The sequence below is a fragment of the Rattus rattus genome, chromosome 3 (genome assembly GCF_011064425.1).
Source record: "Rattus rattus isolate New Zealand chromosome 3, Rrattus_CSIRO_v1, whole genome shotgun sequence".
NCBI classification, from domain to species: Eukaryota; Metazoa; Chordata; class Mammalia; order Rodentia; family Muridae; genus Rattus; species Rattus rattus.
The window spans coordinates 186944153-186967585 of record NC_046156.1 but is presented as its reverse complement, the minus strand read 5'-3'; the positions used below and the strand labels follow the sequence as shown (position 1 = coordinate 186967585).

The window sequence follows — 23433 nt, the reverse complement described above, 5'->3', positions numbered from 1 at the left end:
ATAATAAAAAAGAACTCTCTCCCTTCTTCTCACCTCCCATGGCAAAACCCACATTTCCGTTTAGCTTGTGTCTTTTGTGAAGGCCCCATTTTTCTTGTCATGATTTCATCAATTGTATTAGTCTCTATACTTTCCACCGTCAACATTATTTTCCCCTCCAAAGTTTGGTTTTCATGGTCCTTTTAATTTTGGCTTGTTTCGTTAGGTGACTCTTGTCGCTTGACTTTCTGTTCTATATATAGCGGCAAGGGCAAAAGGATGCGGAAGCTTTGCTAATGATGCCTGCTCTACAGTGCTTGAAAGGCCACGGGGACTGCATCACACCTGGTGGAGTACAGGGAGTGGGGGCAGAAAGGAGCAGCTGCCAACTCTTCAGAAACATGGGCCAGTCTGCCCTCTTCTCTAAGCATATTGGTGATGGGTCAGCCATCAGTAGCCTCGGGTTTTAAGTTTACCCTTCATCTGACGGATGAACCTACTTCCCTGACTTTTTTTTTTTTTTTTTGGTTCTTTTTTAGGAGCTGGGGACCGAACCCAGGGCCTTGCGCTTCCTAGGCAAGCGCTCTACCACTGAGCTAAATCCCCAACCCTTACTTCCTGACTTCTAAGTTAGCTGTATATAGCATCACTGTGGAAATGAGCTCTTTCTTGTCTGGGTTGGATTGTGAATTATTAAAAAAAATAACCTGTAATTTTAATATCTACAATATAAACCTCAAAAAGGGAAGTGGTGATTTGACTGTTAATAGTTGTTAAAATGTCTGTGCCAAATGCATCAGTGAAAGAAGGAGAGGCAAAGAAACCCCAATCGATTAGCTTGAAGTAGTTGCATAGAAGTCCTTTGGTATGCAGTGAGAAAGTAGGGGAGACAGGAAGAGGAATGGAGGGTAAGACTCAATGGAAAAGATCACTGTCTTTTATCTTTATTTAATTTATTGACCTTTTCTTTAGCAGGTAATGAAATCTAAGACTTTCATTTGACAGTAAAACTCATATTTTCCTTCAATCTGCCTCTCTTTTACTTTTCTTTCAAACCATCTGGAAAACAAAACGGAAGGAAACCAAACAAGCATCAGCTTTACCGTTGCCATGATTAAACGCCTGGGAAACGAATTAAGATGCGTTCTGCCTCCCAGTTTCTACACTTTGGGCCACAGTTGCTTGGCACAATAGTTTTGGGTCTGAAATAGGGGAACCTGTGTCAAGGGAAAACCACTCACCTTATAATAAAGGGAAGCAAAGAGTGAGGCAGGGCTGGGATCCCCAAATCCCCTTTGAGGCCAACATCAATTACATGACCCATTTCCACCAGCCCTAACCTACTCCCTCTTAACAGACTGACCAGCTTGGACTAGGCTTTCCCCATGTAGATTTCTCCGGGCCATTCAATATCCATTTCAAGTAGTACAGTGGCTCTCTCAGTCCTATTTGCTGTCCCACCATAAGCAGCCTGTCTCCCCTTACTTACCTTAGCCCAAAAGTGGCCTTGTCAAGTTGATTGGCTTTTTCTTTAAAAACAAAACAAAACAGCATTAGTGTGCAACATGGGATAGCATGGGACTTGCTATGTAGACCAGCCTAGCCTTGAACTCACAGAGATCTACATGGCTCTGCATCTAGAGTGCTGAGACTTAAGGTGTGCTCCACCACACCTACCTGACTGGCACGTTTGTTTTCACTTTTTATTAAATGAAAATGTAGATCACTCCTTTTACAAAGCTTTTATCTTTCCTGTTCTGTATATTGTATGTGTGTGGGGTATGGGATGGGGCACATGTTTTATTATGCAAATGAAAGTCAGAGGACAACTGCTGGCAGTTGACTGTCCTTTCTCATAGACTACAAGGCTTGAACTTAGATCAGCATCGGCTTGGTAGCGAGCATCTTGACCGCTGAGAAATGTTGACAATCCTCGGTGTTCACATCTCTTGGTTTCTTTTGTACCACTCTTACTTCAGTCCCCATCCATTTCTTTCATCATTTGTCTCAGCCTACTTTTCTGTTGCTAATAGGACAATACCACAGACTGGGCAAGTTATAAAGAGGAGCTTTGAGTTCACCATTGAGAACCCATATCTGATGATTGTTTATTACACGCCTTTCATATCTTTTCATAAATCTACTAGTATTCAACCATGGGCTACACATTATTGTCTTTATTTAGCCCTAGTCACCTCCAAATGCCCACCTCTGAAGAGATGAGGTTAGATTTCTGTGCTTTTAGCATCTCACAATGAACATTAGATTTCAACATGAGTTTAGGAGGAGAAAGTTACATCCCCCTTTTGAGTCTCCCTTTCTTAGTTGCTTACAAGTATGGTGTACCCTAGTTCCCAGACAACTCTTCTACTGCTAGAAACACTCTTGTTAATCTCATTATTTACATTCGGGAAGCTTTCGTTATCATCATGAATACTGTAGCCTGTGTTTAACATCCCACCAATACTATCGAATTAGATTATAATCTCTATTTAGGAGTATATTGCTTTGCAACATAAATACAGATTTTCCTCTAATACTCACATTCTCTATATTTGTATAGCTTTTCATTTAATCAACAGAAGTCAGCTTTAAGAAGGAGTGCTGAGTATCTTAAAATAGAGGACAAAATTGTTTGAATTTAGAATTATTATGCAGGTCAGAATCTATAGCTCTTGGAGATTTAAGAATTGACAAATAGATTGGAGGGTTAGAGTTAGGAAATAAAAAGTAATCAAGAGGTGTGGTGGTTTAAAAAGGTTTGGCCCCCCAATAGACTCATGTGTTTTCGTGCTTGGCCCATAGGAATTGGTACTATTAGGAGGTGTGGCCTTATTGGAGAAAGTGTGTCACAGTTGGGGTAGGCTTTGGGGTCTCATAAATGCTCAAGCCATCCCCAGAGGGACAGTCTCTTACTGCCTGCCGATGAAGATTTAGAATTCTCTGCTCCACCAGCACAATGTCTGCCTGCATGCTACCATGTTTCTTACCATGATGATAATTGGACTAAACCTTTGAAACTGAAAGCCAGTCCCAATTACATGTTTTCCTTTGTAAGCATTGTCTTGGTTGTGGTGTTTAGTCACAGCAGTATAAACCCTAACTAAGACAATAAGTTAGGGAAAAGAGATTAGAAGGTGCCCCTGTTAACTAACGAGTCCTTCGACTACGTGGCTAAGGGGTAAGAAGTTAAAGAAGCAAGAAAAGACAGAGATTCCTCCAGAAGAGCTCAAGGGCCAGAGTCCAGTTGTGACTTTTATTTAAAATGTCCTTTTCCAGTCCAACAGGAAACAAAGGAGAGAATGAGTGAGCATCTTTGTAGGGGATAAACTCGTTCATTTTCACACCTTATGTCTGTGTATGATTGAGAGAAAAATATATAGCAATGATTTCATTTTCTTTTTTTTCTTTTTTTTCTCCATCTTTATTAAATTGGGTATTTCTTATTTACATTTCAATTGTTATTCCCTTTCCCAGTATCCAGGCCAACATCCCCCTAACTCCTCCCCCTCCCCTTCTATATGGGTGTTCACTTCCCCATCCTCCCCCCATTACCGCCCTCCCCTCAACAATCCCGTTCACTGGAGGTTCAGTCTTTGCAGGACCAAGGGCTTCCCCTTCCACTGGTGCTCTTACTAGGCTATTCATTGCTACCTATTCAGTTGGAGTCCAGGGTCAGTCCATGTATAGTCTTTGGGTAGTGGCTTAGTCCCTGGAAGCTCTGGTTGGTTGGCATTGTTGTTCGTATGGGGTCTTGAGCCCCTTCAAGCTCTTTCAGTCCTTTCTCTGATTCCTTCAATGGGAGTCCCGTTCTCAGTTCAGTGGTTTGCTGCTGGCATTCGCCTATGTATTTGCTGTATTCTGGCTGTGTCTCTCAGGAGAGATCTACATCCAGTTCCTGTCAGCCTGCACTTCTTTGCTTCATCCATCTTATCTAGTTTGGTGGTTGTATATGTATGGGCCACATGTGGGGAAGGCTCTGAATGGGTGTTCCTTCAGCCTTTGTTCTAAACTTTGCCTCCCAATTCCCTCCCAAGGGTATTCTTGTTCCCCATTCCCATTTTGATGACTTCATTTTCTAAAGCAATGTCAAGACCAGATGGCATTACTGGGCTTGAGGGTAAAGATTATTGTTAAAACAAATTGTATTCCGTTCAACAAAAGGTCAGAATGACCCAGAAATCTATAGTCTTTCTGGGCTTTTACCATTAATAGAGTTTGTATCAGTTTCTTGACACATAGGGGACTAGAGCAGTGGTTCTCAACTTCCCTAATGCTGTGACCCTTTAATAAAGTTTCTCATGTTGTGGTGACACCCAACCATAAATTATTTTTGTTGCTACTTCATAACTGTAATTTTGCTACTGTTATTAATCATAGTGTCTGATATGTGACCCCTGTGAAAGGGTTGTTTGGCCTTCAAAGGGGTTGTAACCTACAGATTAATAGCCACTGGATTAGAATCTAAAAACAAATATTTTACAATATTTCAAAGGGAATCCTTGTAAGTTCCGTTGACATGAAATTTTCTGAAGTTCATTTCAATTTCTATTATATGGTTATTTTCAGGAATATTAAGTTTACAAATTATGGCAAGTTATTAATGTTAAGAGCATATTTTCCCTTACAATTGCATGAGCTCATTGAGGGACAGGATTCTATTATATATATTTTCATAAATAATAAGAAATTAACAGAAAGAATTCTGTAAAAATTTATTGAAAATCTAACTGTAAATTCCTCAATTTATTCTTATTATCCTTCCTTTTAATTTCTCCTATGCTACATGCTTTACCTACCTTTTGTTACCTTTGTTTGTCCCTCCAACACCCAGTTCATCACAGGATGTCAATTTGCCCTTGTGGATCTTCCCGTGACCCAGTCAATTGGTTTTCAGTGCAGAAGTCCTGCAAATATCCTGAGAGGCCTGGTTGGAAGAAGATCTGTAGAACTAACGCCAGCTAATGACACAAGATCCCTAAGTAATCTAGGCATCACTGATGCATTTGCTGGGCTAAGGATAAAGTAGTACTAGCAATTGTGTCATGCCCCAAGGCTCATAGCTAAGGAACAGTCTGAATGTCTGAAACTTTTGGAATAGGGTGATGTCCACTTACCATTAACCTTGGGATAGGATGATGTGTGCTTTGCTCTCACATCCCGTCCTAGCTAGTTTTTGGTTGACTTGACATAAGCTAGAGTTGTCCGGGAAAAGGAAGGTCAGTTGAGAAATGCCTCCAGCAGAATGATGTAGGCAAGTCTGCATGCCTTGATTAGTTTTCTTGATTAATGATTGCCGTGGAAGGGCAGACCTCACCGAGGCTGGTGCCACACTGGGGCAAGGTGGTCTGGGGCAGAGGGTCACTCAGGCTGAACAAGACAGGAGAGCAAGCCAGTAAGCAGCATCCTTTCCTGGCTTTGCTTCAGTTCATGCCTTGAATTTCTGTCTGTCCAGATTCCCTTTATGACTCTAAGTTATAAACTGAAATAAATCTTGCCTTTTCAAGTTGCTTTTGGTTATGGGTTTTTGTCACAGTAGGAGAAGGAAACTAGAACACATCCTATCCACATGCCATGCCTGTGGATTGTAGCAAAAATTGTTAAAATTGTCATGAGGTCTTCCGGCTTCTGATATAGCAACATGTGATTTTCAGATAGCAGAGGTGAGTTTCTGCCTTGGCAGGTCTTTATCCTCTACTAGTACATAGTACATAGTACGTAGTACATACTACGTAGTACATAGTATGTAGTATGTAGTATGTAGTATATAGGTTTTGGTAACTCAAGAACAATCAAGTTGGACAAAATGTTATCTATCTTGAGTTCTTATAATTATTGGAACTCACTCCTATATTTAGGTCTATATTCATACATTGGATATGAATAGCCCTAAGTAAATACATATTCACTCTCTGCCCTCAGTTCAGACTCTCAATGTTATGTGTGGGATTACTAATGAGGAGAACTAAATGTTATAAGAAGTAAAGATAGTACCCTAAACCACGTATTATACACTATAAATCAAAAGATAAGATTCATTAGACTAAGACTAAGAATTTCAGGAATATAGTCTCTTAGATATTTATTGTAATCTTCAAAAAATAAAACAAGATAAACTCAGAGAACAAAACCACTTTTCATACATAATTCACACACAAACTAATTACCTAACAGAGCACATACCATTTGTACACAATTAATTTCAGTAATAATAATAATAATAATAATAATAATAATAATAATTTCACAATGTGAATACGCTTTATAGCTTTAAACTCAGACAAGAGCTTCTGTGGACACAGGAAGAGTCACAGTACTTGCTATGCAGCAGTAGTTTTCAACTAAACATCACAATCACAATAAGAAAGCATTAAATATTGTCTCAAGAAGAGTTCCACAGTGCCATCACCAAGAAGGAGCCAAAGAACCCTGGCACAATGTAGAATCTTTCTCTGTGCATTGTCCGATGCCCTTAAACAAAACCCGGAGCTACAGAAAAATCTGAGTAGAGGTTTGCCTGGTGATGTTGGATTAGGCAATGTCTTGGGTTTGGGTCATTGGCAAATGTCTAAATTAGCTGCTTGAAAGCAATTCGTGTTTTGTGGCTGAGCTGAGGCTGCTGGGGTCAGGGGAATACAGTGATGTAGCGCTTGCCTTCTCCATGTAGATTGGAATGCAGAGAGTCAAGTTAGGCAATTTGTGGGTTTCAGTCTCCATGGTTGCTAATTCTCTTGCTCTTCCTTCCATTACAGAGAACACCCTGGGGCCTTTTGTATGTTTGACTCAGTCTTCTCACTACTCAATTCTTCCCGGAATCATGTCTGACCCCTACATAGGAGCCAACCTTGACTCTTCTAGTTCTTATGACTCATTCTTTTTGCTCCGGTGTCTGCCATAACCTATCACTTAGATCATACCATCTCCTTTTGCCATAGTCCTTCTGTGTTGGATCGGCACAGAGCAGAGCACATGGTGATCAGCAACTGCCTAATAACAAATGGAACATTTAACTATACTCTTAAATTATTATTCTGTGGTCAGCTACCTGCTTCCGCTTTTATTTCCCTTTTAATTTGGCACTAAGTCTTTGCTACCTCTGTCTTTCAGCTATCATTTTCACCCTACTTCTTCAGTGGATTTTGAGACTTGTGTACAATTTCCAGACTGGCATGGTTACATTTGGGTCACATATTGCCCACACAACCCAATGTCACTTAATATGACTGGCCTTCTTCATATGTCAGCTTCTTGTCCAGTGCTGTAGAGAAAACAGATATTTACTGTGTATGGGTAGAATGGCACCTAGAACCCACTGCACTCCATTTTTCAGTAACACCTACCTCCTAAAGGAATAATGGCTTGCTAAGTACATGAAAAGGATGAGGAGGACAATATGAAAATGAGGCATTACCTTAATAATTAACACAGCAAATAAGAGATTAAGTTGGTGATTCAGCTTAACTTTCATATCCAGAAATACGTTTAACTTTTGAGAGCCCAACGACTAGCCTGGGTACAGCTTTGTGAAGTTTCAGGACAGGAAGTGTGGTTCAGAGCATTGTGTGTCTGTATTAGCATTTCAAAATGGATCGAGCATCTTTACTGGCTTTTCTCTCTTTTCTAACAGCAGAGTGGACAACTGAGAGTTGAAAGTGGATATAACGTTATCTACAAACTAAAAAGACACAGATAATGCTACTAGATCCCAAGGCTGACTTTGCTGAGCTTGCAAACAAAGAACAAAATTAGGTATCAATAAGATATACATACAATACAAGAGTGGAGAGTTTCCAAAGACAGAACATGTGATCAACTTTTCTGAGGAGAAAAGGTGACTTCTGGATATGCATATTATTCTTAGATATCTAAAGTAGCTGCTTAATACACTCTTGTAGGATTATTAGGGAAAATTCTGAACTATAGAGGTGAATACTTTAATAAAACAAACTCACAGTCATTCTTTCTCAGAAACAAAACCCACAATTCTAAAAGGCAAAACAGACATGTGTTTTCAGATACTAAATGTTTGACTTATAAATGGGAGAAAAAGGTACTTTTAAGTAGGCACAGAGGAGTTTCCCATGATGCCAGTAAAATGTTGACTGTATAAATTGCACTACTAGACAAACACTGCTACAAGAAATCATTTGAATAAGCACACGGCTATCAAAGCATCTCACGCATTCCTCATAAGTCACTCTCACACTAGTTTATATACACTGAGTAAGTCATTAAATATTGCACTTATTGGCCCATGAACCCTCAATTCTGAGGTGTTGAAAAATAGAAAACAAATCTATTTTTAGAACATATTTCATGCAACATTTACGACATTTCGGTTCTACGAACACCATTAAGTAGTTGTACATTGGGACAGTCCACTGGCATCACATCACATCTGACATTAACAATATATTAACAGGAATTACAGGACGGTTCCCATTCATCATGCTTTCTAGGGGGGATGAAAGTTGCATGGAAATCATCATATTGACATAGTAGACAACCCCTAGACTTCACTTTGACAAGGAGTATGGACTCACTAGTAAGACACGGGTCATGCTCACATCCCTGACAGGCCAGGGACACATGCGGCTCATGTGTCTATGAGCTCAGCACTCATGGACCTAAGCAATCCTGAACCACACATGACAGGAACATGCTGATATTTCCACTACACACGAAAAGCCACAGCAACTCTCAGTTGTCCACAATGAAGCAAAAACGAACACGGGCGAATGAAATAGACAGGTAGTCCCCAGCCTCATTTCAGCAAGAAGTGACTGATGGAAAGCCCAGGTCTCACAGTTGCTGAGGGGAACTGAAAGGTGAGGTGATGTCATTTTGTGGGGATAGTACTTATAGAATGTCCTTAACGATTTTTAAGATTCTGGCAGTATGAAAGAGCCACCAAAAGATAAAGCCTAATTCGTCCTTAGCTACACGATACTTAATACTCCTGCTCCAGATGCAGTTGTGAGATGACTCACTTCTGTTACCTTCAATGTTTGCAGGATGCACTTTCTTTCCACATGAAGAATCCATTGCATTGAAATTTTAAGTAAGATGTGATAACAAATGACGCATAGCAAAATGGCCCCTTTTCTCTGCACAGAGAAAGTACCAACAATAGGAATTTCTCTCTTTACTGAAAAGGGTGTTTTTGCAAGTGTGTGTTGGGGTAGGGACAGGCACATGAGTGTGTCTCAACTGTAACTATGTCAGTAAACTGTAGTGTCCTAATTAAATTCCAGGGTGTAATATAGGCTTATGTCTGATTTGATTTCTAGAAAAAAAATCACATAAAATATAAAGGACTTCAAAGCTTATTTGAATATTCGGTGGTTTAGCATTCCAAAGGAGAGTCTCCATTCCCCTGCAGACAGCTCAAGGACAGGTAGCATCCATTGACTGGCAGAACTGTGGACTCTGCACCATTCAGAGTGAGCGAAAAGGCCTTCTGGGTAGCCTCACATAGCACACTGAGAGTGCACACATAGGAGGTTACTAGATTCTGTCAAGAAGACTAAAATCTAGACAAAGACAGTTCCCCAGACGGATGGGCTAGCCTGCAAGCAAAATGATTGAACATTCCCAAATTACAAAGAAGACTAGCAGAAAACATTAACTTTGCCGTCTAGAATAGTTTCGGTCAGGTCACACTTTTAAGATCACTCGTGTCCCTGTTTTTCACATGTAGCTTCGATCTTGGCTTGGTGAAGCTCGATGGAGTTTGGATACAGTTTTAATACACTCCAAGCGCCACAGAATAACAGCAACAGCCACAAAACAAAATGAAGCACTAAAGAGCATGCGTAGCCATGTACTAAGACACCCAGTGGATAAAGCACTGTGAACGTCAACACTCTGACGTTAATGTCGCTTGGTGGGAGTTCAGTTAATAGGGGAATGCATTTTACTATACGATTATTGTTGTCGCAGATGTAATTAAAATTAGAGGCTTACATTGGCTCCTGAATAAAAGGATAAATGTGCTGAGTAAATGAATTTGGATAGGGGCGAAGTAAGTAAAATAAATCCAGTTTTAATTGAGCACATTGGTGTCTTCAGTCGCAATTTTGTAGAATTTGTATTCCACATTTATGACCACTGAAGCACCATTATATGTCCTTCTCCAGCGCAGTCTTCAGCCCTTATTTACCTGGCAGCAAGCAATACCCAATGGCCCCAGGGAGGAACTTCTCCCTGTAGTCACTGAAGCTCCTGATGGCAGTAGATGCTGTCGGGTGGGGTTAACCACAGGGAGCTAAGCCATTGCTTTAAATATTTCTTCCCTCGAGCCCATAGATGTGATATTTATGGTTACCTTGCCATCTTGGAACCCGAGGACACCTTGGGAACCTCCCGTATCCATTCATACTGCAAGATGGCTATGCAGACAAAACCCCTTCCACTTGCATTAAGAAAGGAAAGAGGTGAAGCAACACCAGAGTTCTTGGGAGTGCTCTCTGAAGCAGCTAGGGTTCAGTTCTTAGAGCAATGGATGGACAGGGGTACCCAGATGACCACAGTGCAAGGCAAGGGCACACTTAAAATACTAAATTGCATCAGAGACAAGACCTGGAAAGACAAATAAATAGTGTTTGAACATCTTTTTAGATACGAATTTAGCCAGGTCGGCAGGACATATTCATACTTATGTTGATGACAGGAGGGGTAGTATGTATTTGTACATATGTCATGTAATGAGCAAAGGTTGACAAATCTCAGCATTACAGTGTTAGAATTTATAAACTATATACATCAATACTTATAGATGTTCTATTATCTGGTTCCTATTTGCCAAATTTGATTTTACAACCTAGGCATCTCGATGATATTAGGAACAGCAACTCTTCTCTCTTTTGGGAGCGATGTATCTCTCTGGAAATGTTCACTGAATTATTTGGAATGAGATATATAGCAGGTTGGGAATTTTATAACTTCCAATTGAGACAACTGTGTTTCCATGGGGTTTGGAGAATAGGAAGTATGGAATGTGTTTTGCAAGGACATTAGGGCTACTCTCTGTCCACTAACTAGCACATCATGGTCTTAACTTTGGAGTTCTCGATAGAGCATATACATGTGGGTACTTGGCTTCGGTCAATCAAATGCAACCAGTTCTTTGGGGAATTTTCAAATGAGCAAACATGATTGTTTCCCTTTCTCTCTTACCTGCTCTCATTTTATAACATACGCATACCAACATCTTTGTGAAGAAGTCATTCAAAGTATCCGAGTGAGGCCTTTCACACTCATTGCAAGCATGCAAGGAAGGAGGCCCAGGCTTCCTGACTCCATTGTCTTGTTTTAGAATGTTCTGCATTAGAATTGACAGCTATAGTATTTAATATGGCCACATCATGGCCCAGGTCATAGAAATAGGATGACGTCACATGAATACTATTGCAACGAAATCCTACTTTATGTCCCTTGCTTCTCTCTTTCCTTTCATGTTAATTTCTACGATTCTTGAATTTAGGTGTCCTTAAAATTTAAAAAGTCATCAGCGTCTTCTAATCTTTGGTGAACCAACACTTGCTCCTCTGGGTGTCAGAGTGGAAACTTACCACTAATTTATAAGTTTGAAACTAAGCACACGAGAAGAAAACACGCACATACTTTCCTGTCAATAGCCCTGCCCAACAAGCTTGTGCTAAATACTTTCAGGTGATATTTCTTTAGTTTTGAAGGGAAGGGTAGATCTTTTACACAACCACCAAAATGGAAAAAGTCTACCAACAGAACTTTACTGTCCTTCAAACTGGTGCCTTCATAGATCCTTGTCACAAAGACTTCTGGGAGGAAGAGAGACTTCTCTTGGCATTGGCACAGATGTTAAGAGTTGTTCTGTATTTAATTCCTCCTCCTCCTTCTCTTCTTTTCCTAGAGCAGGTTTCTCTGTGTAGCCTTCACTATCCTAGAACTCACTCTGTAGAACATTCTGGTCAGAAGCTCAGAGATCTGCCTACCTCTGCCTCCAGAATGTTGGGACTAAAAGTAGGCATCACCTCCACCAGGATTTTGCATATTATTTCTATATGGTCTTCAGGAAACCTAGAAGAAAAGACTGGATACTCAAGGCTCTCACCCTTCTCTTGGACTGCCAGGACTCCTCAGTCTTCAGGGCGGCTCAGTGCCATGACCTTCTGTTTCGCTTGAGCATATTTAGAGACGTATGTTAGAAGGGCATGTTTTAGAATTATAAATCCTCTGAAAAATATGGTTATAAAATGGTCTTTTCCTCAATGCAGGGCTAATGGAAAGGTTACCTAGTTGCCTCCTAAACAGGTAGGAAAGCTTAGCTGAAGTTGGAGCAGAGAGCAGTGGTTGAGATGTTGGCCTATGTGAAGAGAAGCATGAACAAAACTTCAAGCCAATTTCTAGTCCAGAATTGGTGCTGGTTTCAGAGAGCCAGGGTCATGTTCTGTGGTGTGGGATAAGTAGTTAAGGGATGGAGGCTGCTCAGGTCATGGAATTCCACAGCAACTTACAGCACTTTTGGTCGCAGTGCTTCTTGTGCAGCTGACACTAAGTAGGTACCTGACTAAGTCGCTCTTACACATGCAGAGATGTGCAGAATCACTGGCAAGGATCACTGCGGTAGGGTGTGCAAACCTTGATTAGTGTTTATGTGGTTCAATTTGCAAGGGCCTGAATTCCTTTTTCTTTATACCATGATAGAGTTTTATGATTTGTAGCTTGGGATGCTTTGACTGATTATCCTTCTGCCTCAGCTTTCTAACTGACCCTGCACCCAACCTCTCAATGTTTTAAACGTTAACACACCCTTCAGATATTATTAGTGAAAATGCGATATATATCACACATTTTCTAATAGTAGACTGCCTGGACCTGTGATGGGGTCCCCACTCAAGAGCAAAAGTCCCACTTACTTTTTAGACAAAGGAAAAACTAAACTAGGCTTCCTGAATCTCCCATTGCTCACAGCACACACACACACACACACACACACACACACACACGCACACGCACGCGCACACGCACGCGCACGCGCACGCGCACGCACACACAAAGGGTCCCTAGGTTATCATCCATACACGTGAGAAGTGTGATTTGAATCCATGGCACCAAAATTATTCTCAGTAAAATTCTAGTCTGGGGTTTCCTCAATAGCTTAACTGAGAAAAATGTTGCAAAAAGTTATGAAGGACACATGAATGATAAACCGCATGCAAGTAGCAGGTGTTTATAGATGAATAATCCTTACAAATATAAGAGCAAATTCGCCACATATTACCACAGGGAATTGCTCACGGTTTGAATGCATATATGGGCCACTGACATCAAAGACTTCCTTCAAATAATTATTAGGCAGTATGATTGAAGGCTAATAGACCACTTATAAATGCTGTTTCTTGGCTGCTCTGGAGCCCCTTGGAGCTCCTGTGCAGGGGGACATTAGCAGCCACAGTTGGGCTGTGGTGGAGGAGGGGTTTCCTTGAGCCTCGTGCTCTGCTTGGCGGCTGTGATGGCTGGGTCAGTCTCCAAGCTCTCTGACATTTTGTCACAGATGATATCTACGAGGCGCTCGAAGGTTTGCTTCACGTTGATGTTATCCTTGGCGCTGGTTTCAAAAAACTCAAACCCTGGAGGAAACATACAGAAACAGGCCCGTTATTTCATGCTTCCGAAGAAGTCCAATGGACTCAGTTGTAGTTCTGAGTGTTGATGAGAAGAAGGCAGCAGCGGGAGATGACTGTGATTTAGACTGGGATGACAGTTGGACAAGAAGTGTCACCCACTGACCAGAGGGAAGAGTTATAAAGAGGGATTGATGACGTTCATTTTGTCTCTATGGATTCATTCGTGCTGTCTGCAAGGGCAGAGAGGTTTTCCAAAAGGAACCGGAGTTAACAATGGAATCATTAGGAACCCTCACCAGCCAGTCCTCCTGTACGGACTGCTTGCTCCTGCCTCTGGTGTGATAAGTCTTTGTTGACTTGGCTGGATTAAAAGCAAAGCACTGAGTGTGATTTTCCAGATACAACTAGATCGTGTGGACTTTGACTTAATCAATGAATCAACCCCTTGATGACATTATTGGTAGGTAGTGAGCAGTTGGGGTGGGGTTTAGTTGGTGTGAATCCTTTACTGGAACTATATCCTTGGGTGCTATATTTTCCTAAGTTATCCCTTGCTGTGTTTCCTGGACACCTTGATGTGAATTGTGCCCAGCTCCAAGACTGACTCTTCTGAGAAAAGTGAAATACAACTCCCTTAGGATTTTCTTTCTGGCTGCCATGTCGTCTTTTAAAGTCGTCTCTAAAACTGACATTGACCTCCATTCTTCGGTCATTTCTGTATTCCGTCAAAGACATTAACTTTTCTAATGAAAGAATTAGAAAAGACCCTGTGCATATTCTACCGAGAGAGGGACTATGAAGTTTCTATACAATCCTGTTGTAATTTTTTTACAGTTTGTTCAATGGCTTGCCCTGACATGGGAGTAAGCAGGATCTAACAGGACACAAGGTGGCGCTAAAGAATCACAGGAATTACCACAGACCTCTTTCAAACTCTGGATATTTGAACTGAGTGTTAATCCAATAACCCTACAGTCTTTGTAATACTGTTTCAACTATCTGGTGGGGGCAGTACCTTCTCACCGGTACTGTTTATGGCAGTAAAGTTTGTGAATGAGAAAGGAAACAATACATTTTAATTTCTACAAGAAGGTAGGAAATATGGGGGATGAGGGGGTGGGCAAACCCTATTTTCCGGATGTGGCTGTCTGGAAGCAGTCTCAGAATGCAGCTCTGCACACAATGTTATCATTCCATTGTTCGAATTCACATTCTACTGGCTGTGCTTGCCAGTCAGTTGCTATGGCAACTGCCCCAATTGGCCAGACAGAGATTGGTCTGGTCCACTGGGGGGAATGTTGATTTAGGATGTGTTGGGCAGAACATAGAGAGCCTTTTCTAATCCATTCTCAATTTTACACCCTATAAATCCTTCTGGTTACATCTGGCCCTATCTCAGAGGAGACACAAAGATTCAAAATGATTAAATCCAGTGAATGCCTGGCTCCTGGGACCAAAATGAAAAAAGAAAAACCACAAAAAACAAAAACAGCTCACTACTTTGAATCTGTGTCTAAATCCCTTTAATAACTAAGAAAAATACTTGTTTTCTTGAAGAGAATTGGAAAGGAAAATAAATGATTTTCATAAGTTTAAAATTTCTAATTTTTCGGCACCACTATTTGATCAGATGATTAAACCCCAGTTACATTTTGACTGCTGCTCTGTTAGAATCTGAGTACCAGCCGGACCCAGGAGGCTAATCATCATCAGAGTCTAGGAAACAGTATTTCAGTCCACCTTTGGCTTCTGTTTCCTTCTTATTGTTTTATGTCTGCACAGTGAGCGTGATGTTCTCTTAGAGTAGAAATTTCTTTATCTATCAGCAAGGTCAGGTGGTGTGGACGGTGCTGGTTTTTCTGATGTCAATGAAGTCCCTATGGCTGGATCATTCAGTTTCTTGATGGACCCCCACTGGGGCAGGACAGGCACCCTCTGATCGATGTCAATGCTTAATTATCAGAGCTCTTTGCTTGTTTTTTTTTTTTTTTTTTTTTCTAGGTGCTGGTGTTACTGGGGGTGGGCATCATTTGAGAAGATTCCAAAAACACACTGGAGACTTTGGAGGAAACGAATCATGAAATTTGAGTCAAAGCTGGGACAAGCTTCAGTTCTACCGCCATTTCGGCCAGCGCTTCTTTTACATGTGATGGATGGGGAAAAGGCAGAACTTGAAGCACTGAGCCATCGCTGAAAGATATGGGCTCCCATTCCCCTTTATCAAATGCACGTCCTTTATCTGGGTGTTAGGTCATCTTAGAATGCTGCTGTGTAAGCTGGGAACAGTAACATGTTCTGATCACAAAATCTAAAATGTTCTGAGTTTCCATTCCTTACTGTGGGATCCTGGGAATGTGTGATCACTCAGGAGAGGGTGTCTAGGAGACCTGCACATCACGATAACACTCTCTCCCCAGCATGAGGAGGCTGTAATATGGTGAGAGTGTGGAGACTTACTGCCTCAAGTACCCTGGCAGACCACTGTTAACATGCTAGATTTTTAAAACATGTCCATTGGTTCCATATGTTTTTTTGTTTATTGTTTTTATATGGTACGTGGTCATGTATGTATGTAAGTGTGCATGTATGGAGCACATGTGTGCAGGACAGACAGTGGTAAGCAAGAATCTGTTCTTTCCTATTAAGTGGGTCTGGGGATTGAACTCAGGACCTGAGGCTTGGCAGCGAGTTCCTTTCTGTACTGAGCTACCTTCCTGGCCTGACATTCTAGATCTGTCACCAGGAGCAAATGATGGCTTCTGTACCCACTTGCATAATTTATGATATTTGCTTTGCCTGTCTTACAGCATTATCCTGACTTTCAAATGGGGAAACATGGGCAAAGCTGGAAAGTGTGAGGACAGCAGCATTAGGGGGCCACACGCTGGCGTTTGTGTAGTCTAGGGCTTACCACGTCACCCGGAATATTGAGAGCCCTTGGGACATTTTTAACTCACTTCATCCATGAGCAGGCACCCATTAATTTGTCTAGTCTACAGATAAGGAAGTGAAGGTGCGAAATGGATGAGTGCTTTGTTTAAACCTTCCCATGGTTGGCTGGGAAATGGCAGAGGGAGAGTATCCATTAGCCACCTACAGACTTCCCTGCCTTTCCATGTACCCTGAAGAAGGGAAGTATGATGGAGTTAAATGATCAGTTCTAGGGTAATGAGTAATTATTAATTCACACACACTTTCATTAATTTAAATAATTCGAAGGTGATTGCATGCACTTAAGAATGTCATCAAGCCAAACAGTACAGCCGTTTAACAGTTTAAAACACACAACAGGATTACAAAAGCCACATCTCCAGATGAACTAGAGAAGTGCAGCTACAAACGGTTCTGCAAATTGAACTGTTTTCCAGTGACCAACAGCCTACATCTATCTGTCATAAAGCACGGAGTTCAAACAGTGGGAGCACACGGTCAAAGTCACAGCACAGTCCTGTGTCACTGAGTTGCTTAGATTCGTGGGAATGGGAGCCTATCATGCACCCAGACTTCTGCGTCCATTTGAATCACAAAGGTGAAACCTGTCTGTGAGAAGCCATTTATGTCCCATACCTGTGTCCAAGCATGTTTAAAATCACAGCCTAACCCATAAATGTGAACGCTGGAGCCTTTGTTCTTCTGGTAACTCCTTGGACTTTCTGGTTATTACATCTCAGTATCCTGGCCTTTTCACCTTAGCTACCTGGACCTGATGACTCATTCTCAGAAAACCTTACCCTCACATCCATATGCGCCATTATCATCAGAAGCCAGGTGTCAGTCAAAGAAGCCTCATAGTCTTACAAAACTGGGATCAAAGGAGTAGACCAAGGTCACGTAGCAAGCTGACTGTGGAGTCTGACGCATCCCCTGACAGGTTACCACTTGAGCTTCTTGCCCTGAACACCTGCCCCTTATGCTGCCCGAACTGTAATTAGTGGCTTTAAGACACATGTGTCTTTATCAGGTGAGCAGTGGGCATGCTCCGTAAAACATGGATGGGCTGGTAAATCTTTCTCATTCCTCCCAACTGCTCTCTCTGGCAGAGGTAGCCCTGCTCCAGACCCGGAAGAGCACGTGCCCCAGCCAGCACATTCCTGCCTCGGGGTTCTCCAGACCTGACTTAGAAAGAATAACTCCTGCCCTTTCTAAAACCCATGACAGGCATAGCCAGACACGATTTAAGTTCAACTACTTGCTGTGGCCCCTCTACAGCTGGAAGAGCAGCTGACTACCTGGAAGGACTCTGCTGGTGAGCAGGGACATCGCAAACCCTGGGTCTTGTGGGGGATGACACAGGTCTGGCATGGTTCTTTACCCTGTTCCTTCAATGTCCTTGGAACACAGCACAGAGAACCCTGGAAGCTTTCCAGACTCCTACACACAGGGAAGCAAGCAGGGCCACGAGGCCATAAAGCATGCTGCTCTGTCATGAGCGGCACTGAAATGTCACAGCCCCCCACTGTGATTATCCTGGGTTAGCAATAACAATCGCAGCTCCAATATTGAGTACTGAACAATCTCTTTCTCAGCCCCTTTATCAGTGAACTTATTCAATTTCATAATGATATTAAATCTCCTCCTTCATGTTAATGTTTATACCATATGGTAAAGCTCTTTACTATAGTAGGTTTGTTTTTTTTTTTTTTTTTAAATCTTTTTATTCACCCCAAGAAAGAAGTCCTGAACACTATTTGGGCTCTCTGACCTTTTAAATTTGAAGGAAAAATCATGTGTGCCCTCATCCACCATAACTCCCCAAACTGTACTTTAGTGCATCATTCCTAGCTGTCAATATTTTACATTCTTGCTGTCTTCTCCATTTCAAGTGGCCTCTTTTTTCATTTGAATTGTGACTACAGAGTTTCCTCTTTAATTTTCCAGTGGAATCAGATGAACCAAAGTTGTCGGGGAAAGGTCATCTTGATGCCAGGTAGGTGACAGTTGGGCCAGAAATAAGGACTTCAAAGCAGCAGGACCAACTGTCATAGCTGGTCCCATGTTGGGGATCCAGCCAAGAGACGGATTTTAGGAGTGGGAGGGGATGAGGATTTGACCCACTTCCCTGAAGAATGGCCAAAGAAAACAGCCAGAAGCTGGAACAGGAGCTCAGCCCAGCCCAAGGCCAAAGTTGATCTAAATAGACAAGAGAATGAACTGGTCCTTCAGGCTCTGAGTTTCTTGTGTCAGCCAGATGGCAGGATTCAGAACCGGGCAAGGGTCACCTTATAGCGCTGATGAACACTTGTCCCCACACTGAAAGTCTTGTCCCTGCCTCACAGAGACTTACAGACTCTTCTTTAGTCTCCTGATAAGGAAGAGGGTGCCCGAGTTTGCTGGAGTTGAGGCTGCACAGGCTTCAGGAAGTTGTCACTCTCCACTGAGTGAAATTCAGGGTGCACAGCTGGGCATTCATTCCCCAGCTCTTACACGTCCCCTCGTTCTCAGACCTGGACCTACACATCCAACCTCCATCTACCACGCTCGCCCCATCCACATCTGCTAAGTGACTCCAAGGGTATGCTCGCTGCGGCTCTGCCCGTGCGTCTCCCTAAAGAATCCCACCCTGTATCCTCTCTCCCCAGCCAAAATAGCATTTGCTGGCTGTTAAATCTTCTCCCAAGACGGTTGAACTTTCAATCAGAATTTACCCTGTACTGTCAAAGGCCATGCAGGAGGAACAACAAACAGCTTTAGAATTCATGGAATGTGGCCTTCCAGTTAGCACAAGCAAGATGGGTGTGCGTCAGAGAGGCAGAGAACCCGGGGGGGTACTTGTTCTGAGGACTTGGCGCTGCTGTGGAGTTCTGCTCTGCTTGTGGCCCTCACATCCATCTTAATCTGGGACTTGTATGAAAACTCTAAGGGGGCTTCCAGCCCCTCACTGGGCAGTAGCATTGGCACTCACAATAATAGTGCTTGATCTCTTTTAGGCATTGCTGCTGGAGCAGATTAATAATTCAATCACCACTCTAGGGAGGAACTTAGAAATTTAGATTGTCAGCAATGACCAGCACACTTAGACAACATTTGGAAAAATGAATTGTTAGTGAAGCTATCTAGGTTAAGACATTTTTGTTAGTGGCTTTGGCACAGAAAATCTCAGGGAACAATTTGAAGTTCAGAAAAACTTATTAACTGAGCTAGGGACTTTTTGAGGTCAAGGAACAAAAGCAGTGGTAGCCTAACCAGTACTGGCCGATGTGACTCTTACTGAGGCTAGACTGGTGACTTACGAGGTAATTAATTTCTTGTATCCATCCTCGCCTTCAGCTTCCTGATATGATCTAATAAAAATTGCTGATGAGTAGAAATGAAGTCTGAGGATTTAAAGTAGAAACAGCTGATTGTTTTTTATATGGAAGTATAGAGTTGTGATTTTTTAAAATTTTGTAAGATTACTTTTTAAGATAAATAAGAAAATGATTAATCATTTCTTTGTGACTGGAAATTGTTGACTGCCAGTAAGAGAAAATGGCTGAGAAAATTTCCTTGCCTACTCACACTTTATAATAAGTTTCTAAGTTATGAGTGGATGTGGGTTCTTGGGAATCATTTTGTTAAGACCTAGGTAACTGTTACCTCTCTATCCTGGCATTCTGTGTGTAAATGTCATAAGGAAACTTTCTCATGTGTTGTTACTGCTGTTACTGGGATGTTCTGAGCTTTGGTGTTCTTGAAAATCATTTGTAATAGAAGTCAATTAAAATGGCTTTGTATAGTTAGCCACAACAAGCTTGGACCCGAACCCTCCACCAGGTAACACTTCCTGCACCTCTGTATACGGTTGTACGGTTTTTGCCTTTATAAACTGCTCCTGGGCTGGACCCCAGCAGAAGAGAGACACCTGCATCAATATAAGAAACTATTTGGGATAAGACTTCCAGGTTGAGTAGGGATGGAGTAAGTTTAAGTTCCCAAGGTCTCTCTGGGAACTTATATCCTGATTGGCAGGAAGAGACCTGTACATGGGTAACTGGCATTTTGATTGGGAAGTTAAGACATGAATGTTAGGCTAGATAAGTCTCCTGCCACAGCTGAATACCCCAGCCTATTGGAGCAGGATAAGCGTACAACAAAGACATGTTCCAAGGAAATCCTTTATCCCTAAACCCTGATTGGTTCAATAACTTTGCAAGGTGTTTGTAGATTTTCAGCCTGTAGGATCTGAACTCAAGAGCACAGCCAGCTCCCAAGTCTAGTCTACAACCCTGATGAATCAGCCTTGGTGCGAATGATCAATAACTCCCTGTCTGTCTGAGATGGGTGTTCCTGTGGTTTGTGAGGCAATTCATGAACCCCTACAAATTTGTTTCTTTACTAAGAAATGTTTTTTCATAATCATTCACTAAAAGAAAATAGAATGAAATTACATTTTAATTTCTATACCGTTTGAAAGATTTTGCAGGGATATATACATTGTGGGAAACAAAATAAAGTTGTTGGAGCGTACTCATCGGCATTTGCTCCATCCACACAATATGTAAGTCTGTATATACATGTATTCATGTAAAGTGGTTGGCACCAGCTCATTGGATTTTGCTCCATCCACCAGAAACATGTGTCTGTGTATGTATGTGAAGTGGTTGGAGCTTTGCTCCACCCACCCAATATGTGAGTGTATGTATGTGTGAGTATGTGTGCGTATGTATGTATGTATGTATGTGTGTATGTATGTTTGTATGTATGTATGCATATGCATGTATGTATGTTTGTATGTATGGTTGTATGTATGTATGTATGTGTACGTGTGTGTATGTATGTATGTGTGAGTATGTGTGTGTATGTATGTATGTGTGAGTATGTGTATGAATGTGTGTATGTGTGTGTATATATGTATATATGTATGTGTGTATATATGTATTTATGTATGTGTGTATGTATGTTTGTATGTATGTGTGAGTATGTGTGTATATGTGTGTATGTGTGTGTATGTATGTATTTATATATGTGTGTATGTATACTTGTATGTATATACGTATGTTTATGTATGTTTGTATGTTTGTTTGTATGTATGTTTGTATGTATATGTGTGGAACATATTGTCAGTGTTGGTCTTCAACACTGTATATATTTAAGCTTGGGGAATATCATTAAAACTTGAAGTTTTCAACCCAATGAACCTGTTTCTGACATACTTGACGGAGCCTCTCTCTAGAGGCTGACCACTGTCTCTGCCCTTCCTGTTGTCCCTGATATGAGACCAATGTTTCAATTTCCATTGTCCTTGCACTTAGTGGATTTCTCAGCATCCACATCTGTACCCTTGGTGGAAAGGTGGAAGCCACACAGAGAGGGCTTTTTTGTTAAGAGAGCATCCTCTACTTTTGTAAAAATCTTTTTTCCCCTATGTATCTAATGAACAAACAAATCATGTTTAAATTTCACACCTGGCTGCTTCACATTTTAATTTATTTATATCACCTGCTCATCCCCTGTGGTTATTTTAGTTTGAAGACTTCCAGAAAAAGCCAAGTTCCCTTCAGTAATATTTCTAAGGTTTTGCATGGTGAACTACCCACCCAGAACATTTCCAGTTCCCTAGTAATTATTTTCCAGTATATATTTGGGATTTAGTTACTATTTTATATCAGCTGTAAAATTGATACAATGTAAAATTCAGCATTCTAGTTATTTTGAAGCATGTCATACAATTGACAGCCTCTAGGATAGAATGCTGTATGAACACTAGAATCCAATTCTGGAACATCTTCATGATGCCCAGGACAGTCTGTATCCAAAGCCAGTCACTCTCCATTCCTGCCAGTCCCCTCTGCTAGGTACGTTTTGCTCTCCAGTTCAATTGTGCCTCCCACATGGGGTTTTCCCCATCCGTGGAAATATCTAACACAGCATCTAGGAGAAGCAGGTGCCCAGCAGATGTTGGTTAATTACAGGATTGATTGCTATTAATTGGTTGGGAGAAGCTGGTAGATCGAAATGGAAAGGGGGGGAATCACTTATTCCTTTGTTCTTTGTTATGAAGTGGCTGAACTTGCAAGTGATTTGTCAGCTGCTTTATTTCTAGATGGAGTTTACCAAGCATGGAATTCCATATCATATCATTTCAGATTTGCCCTGTGGGAAATTTGTTATATCAAAAAAAAAAAAAATCAAAGCAGTCCTATTACCTTCGAGGAAAGGTATTTCTGAACAATAGGGAGAAGTATAGAATTGTTCAACTATCACTAATAACTTTTGCCTTGCTTCAAAATTTAAAAACTCTTAAAGGTAGGAATGTCAAGACTCTCTGAGCTTCAGAGAGATGAGTGTCACTCACGATGCAAGAGTCACTGTATGGCATAAGTGCCAAGTGCTCCAAGCGGAGTTTGTCCCTTTAAATCCATGAAACATTTTCTTTGTAACTTCTCAGCATTGCATTAGGCTTTTAAGGATAAAGGAGACAATTTCCACCATTGCCTGGTAATGAACTGTCAACACGAACACTCATAACTGTTCTTTGTACAGGATTTTTCAATTTGAAATCGCATCTATGTGCATTATCAGTTAGCAGGTTCCCTTTGCCGTGAGAGATGCTTACGTAACACAGCAGCTATTGAAATACATTTTTGAGTACCAGTGCCCAAACAGATGGGCGGTCTTTGTGGAATGCCACGTAAAGACCGCTATGCTATGCTATGCTATGCCATTTACATTGGTTTCCCTTGCTTTGGACCCAGGCTGTATTGTGGGGTAGCACCTTTAAAACATTCATTTTTACAGCAGAGAAATGTAGATATGTTGCACGTAGCCATGGCAACGGTTAGAGTCTGGCCCCACATGCACTTTCCTCCAGGCCATCCCTAATGTCTACTTTGTGTCTTCTAGGTTTAGGCCCAAACATGACAGA

At 41.5% G+C, this 23433-nt stretch overlaps 1 protein-coding gene across 4 annotated transcripts in view; it reads right to left on the bottom strand.

The window, feature by feature from the left end:
- Positions 1-13176: 13176 nt before the first annotated feature.
- The window catches only part of Rab3c (RAB3C, member RAS oncogene family), a 209685-nt gene continuing 199428 nt past the window's right edge, over positions 13177-23433 (bottom strand). For all 4 annotated transcript variants that reach the window (XM_032898908.1, XM_032898909.1, XM_032898906.1 and 1 more), the window contains exon 5: positions 13177-13592. In XM_032898908.1, the coding sequence (XP_032754799.1) occupies positions 13405-13592 (188 nt within the window). In that variant the 3' untranslated portion in view covers positions 13177-13404. The remainder of the gene's footprint in view (positions 13593-23433) is intronic.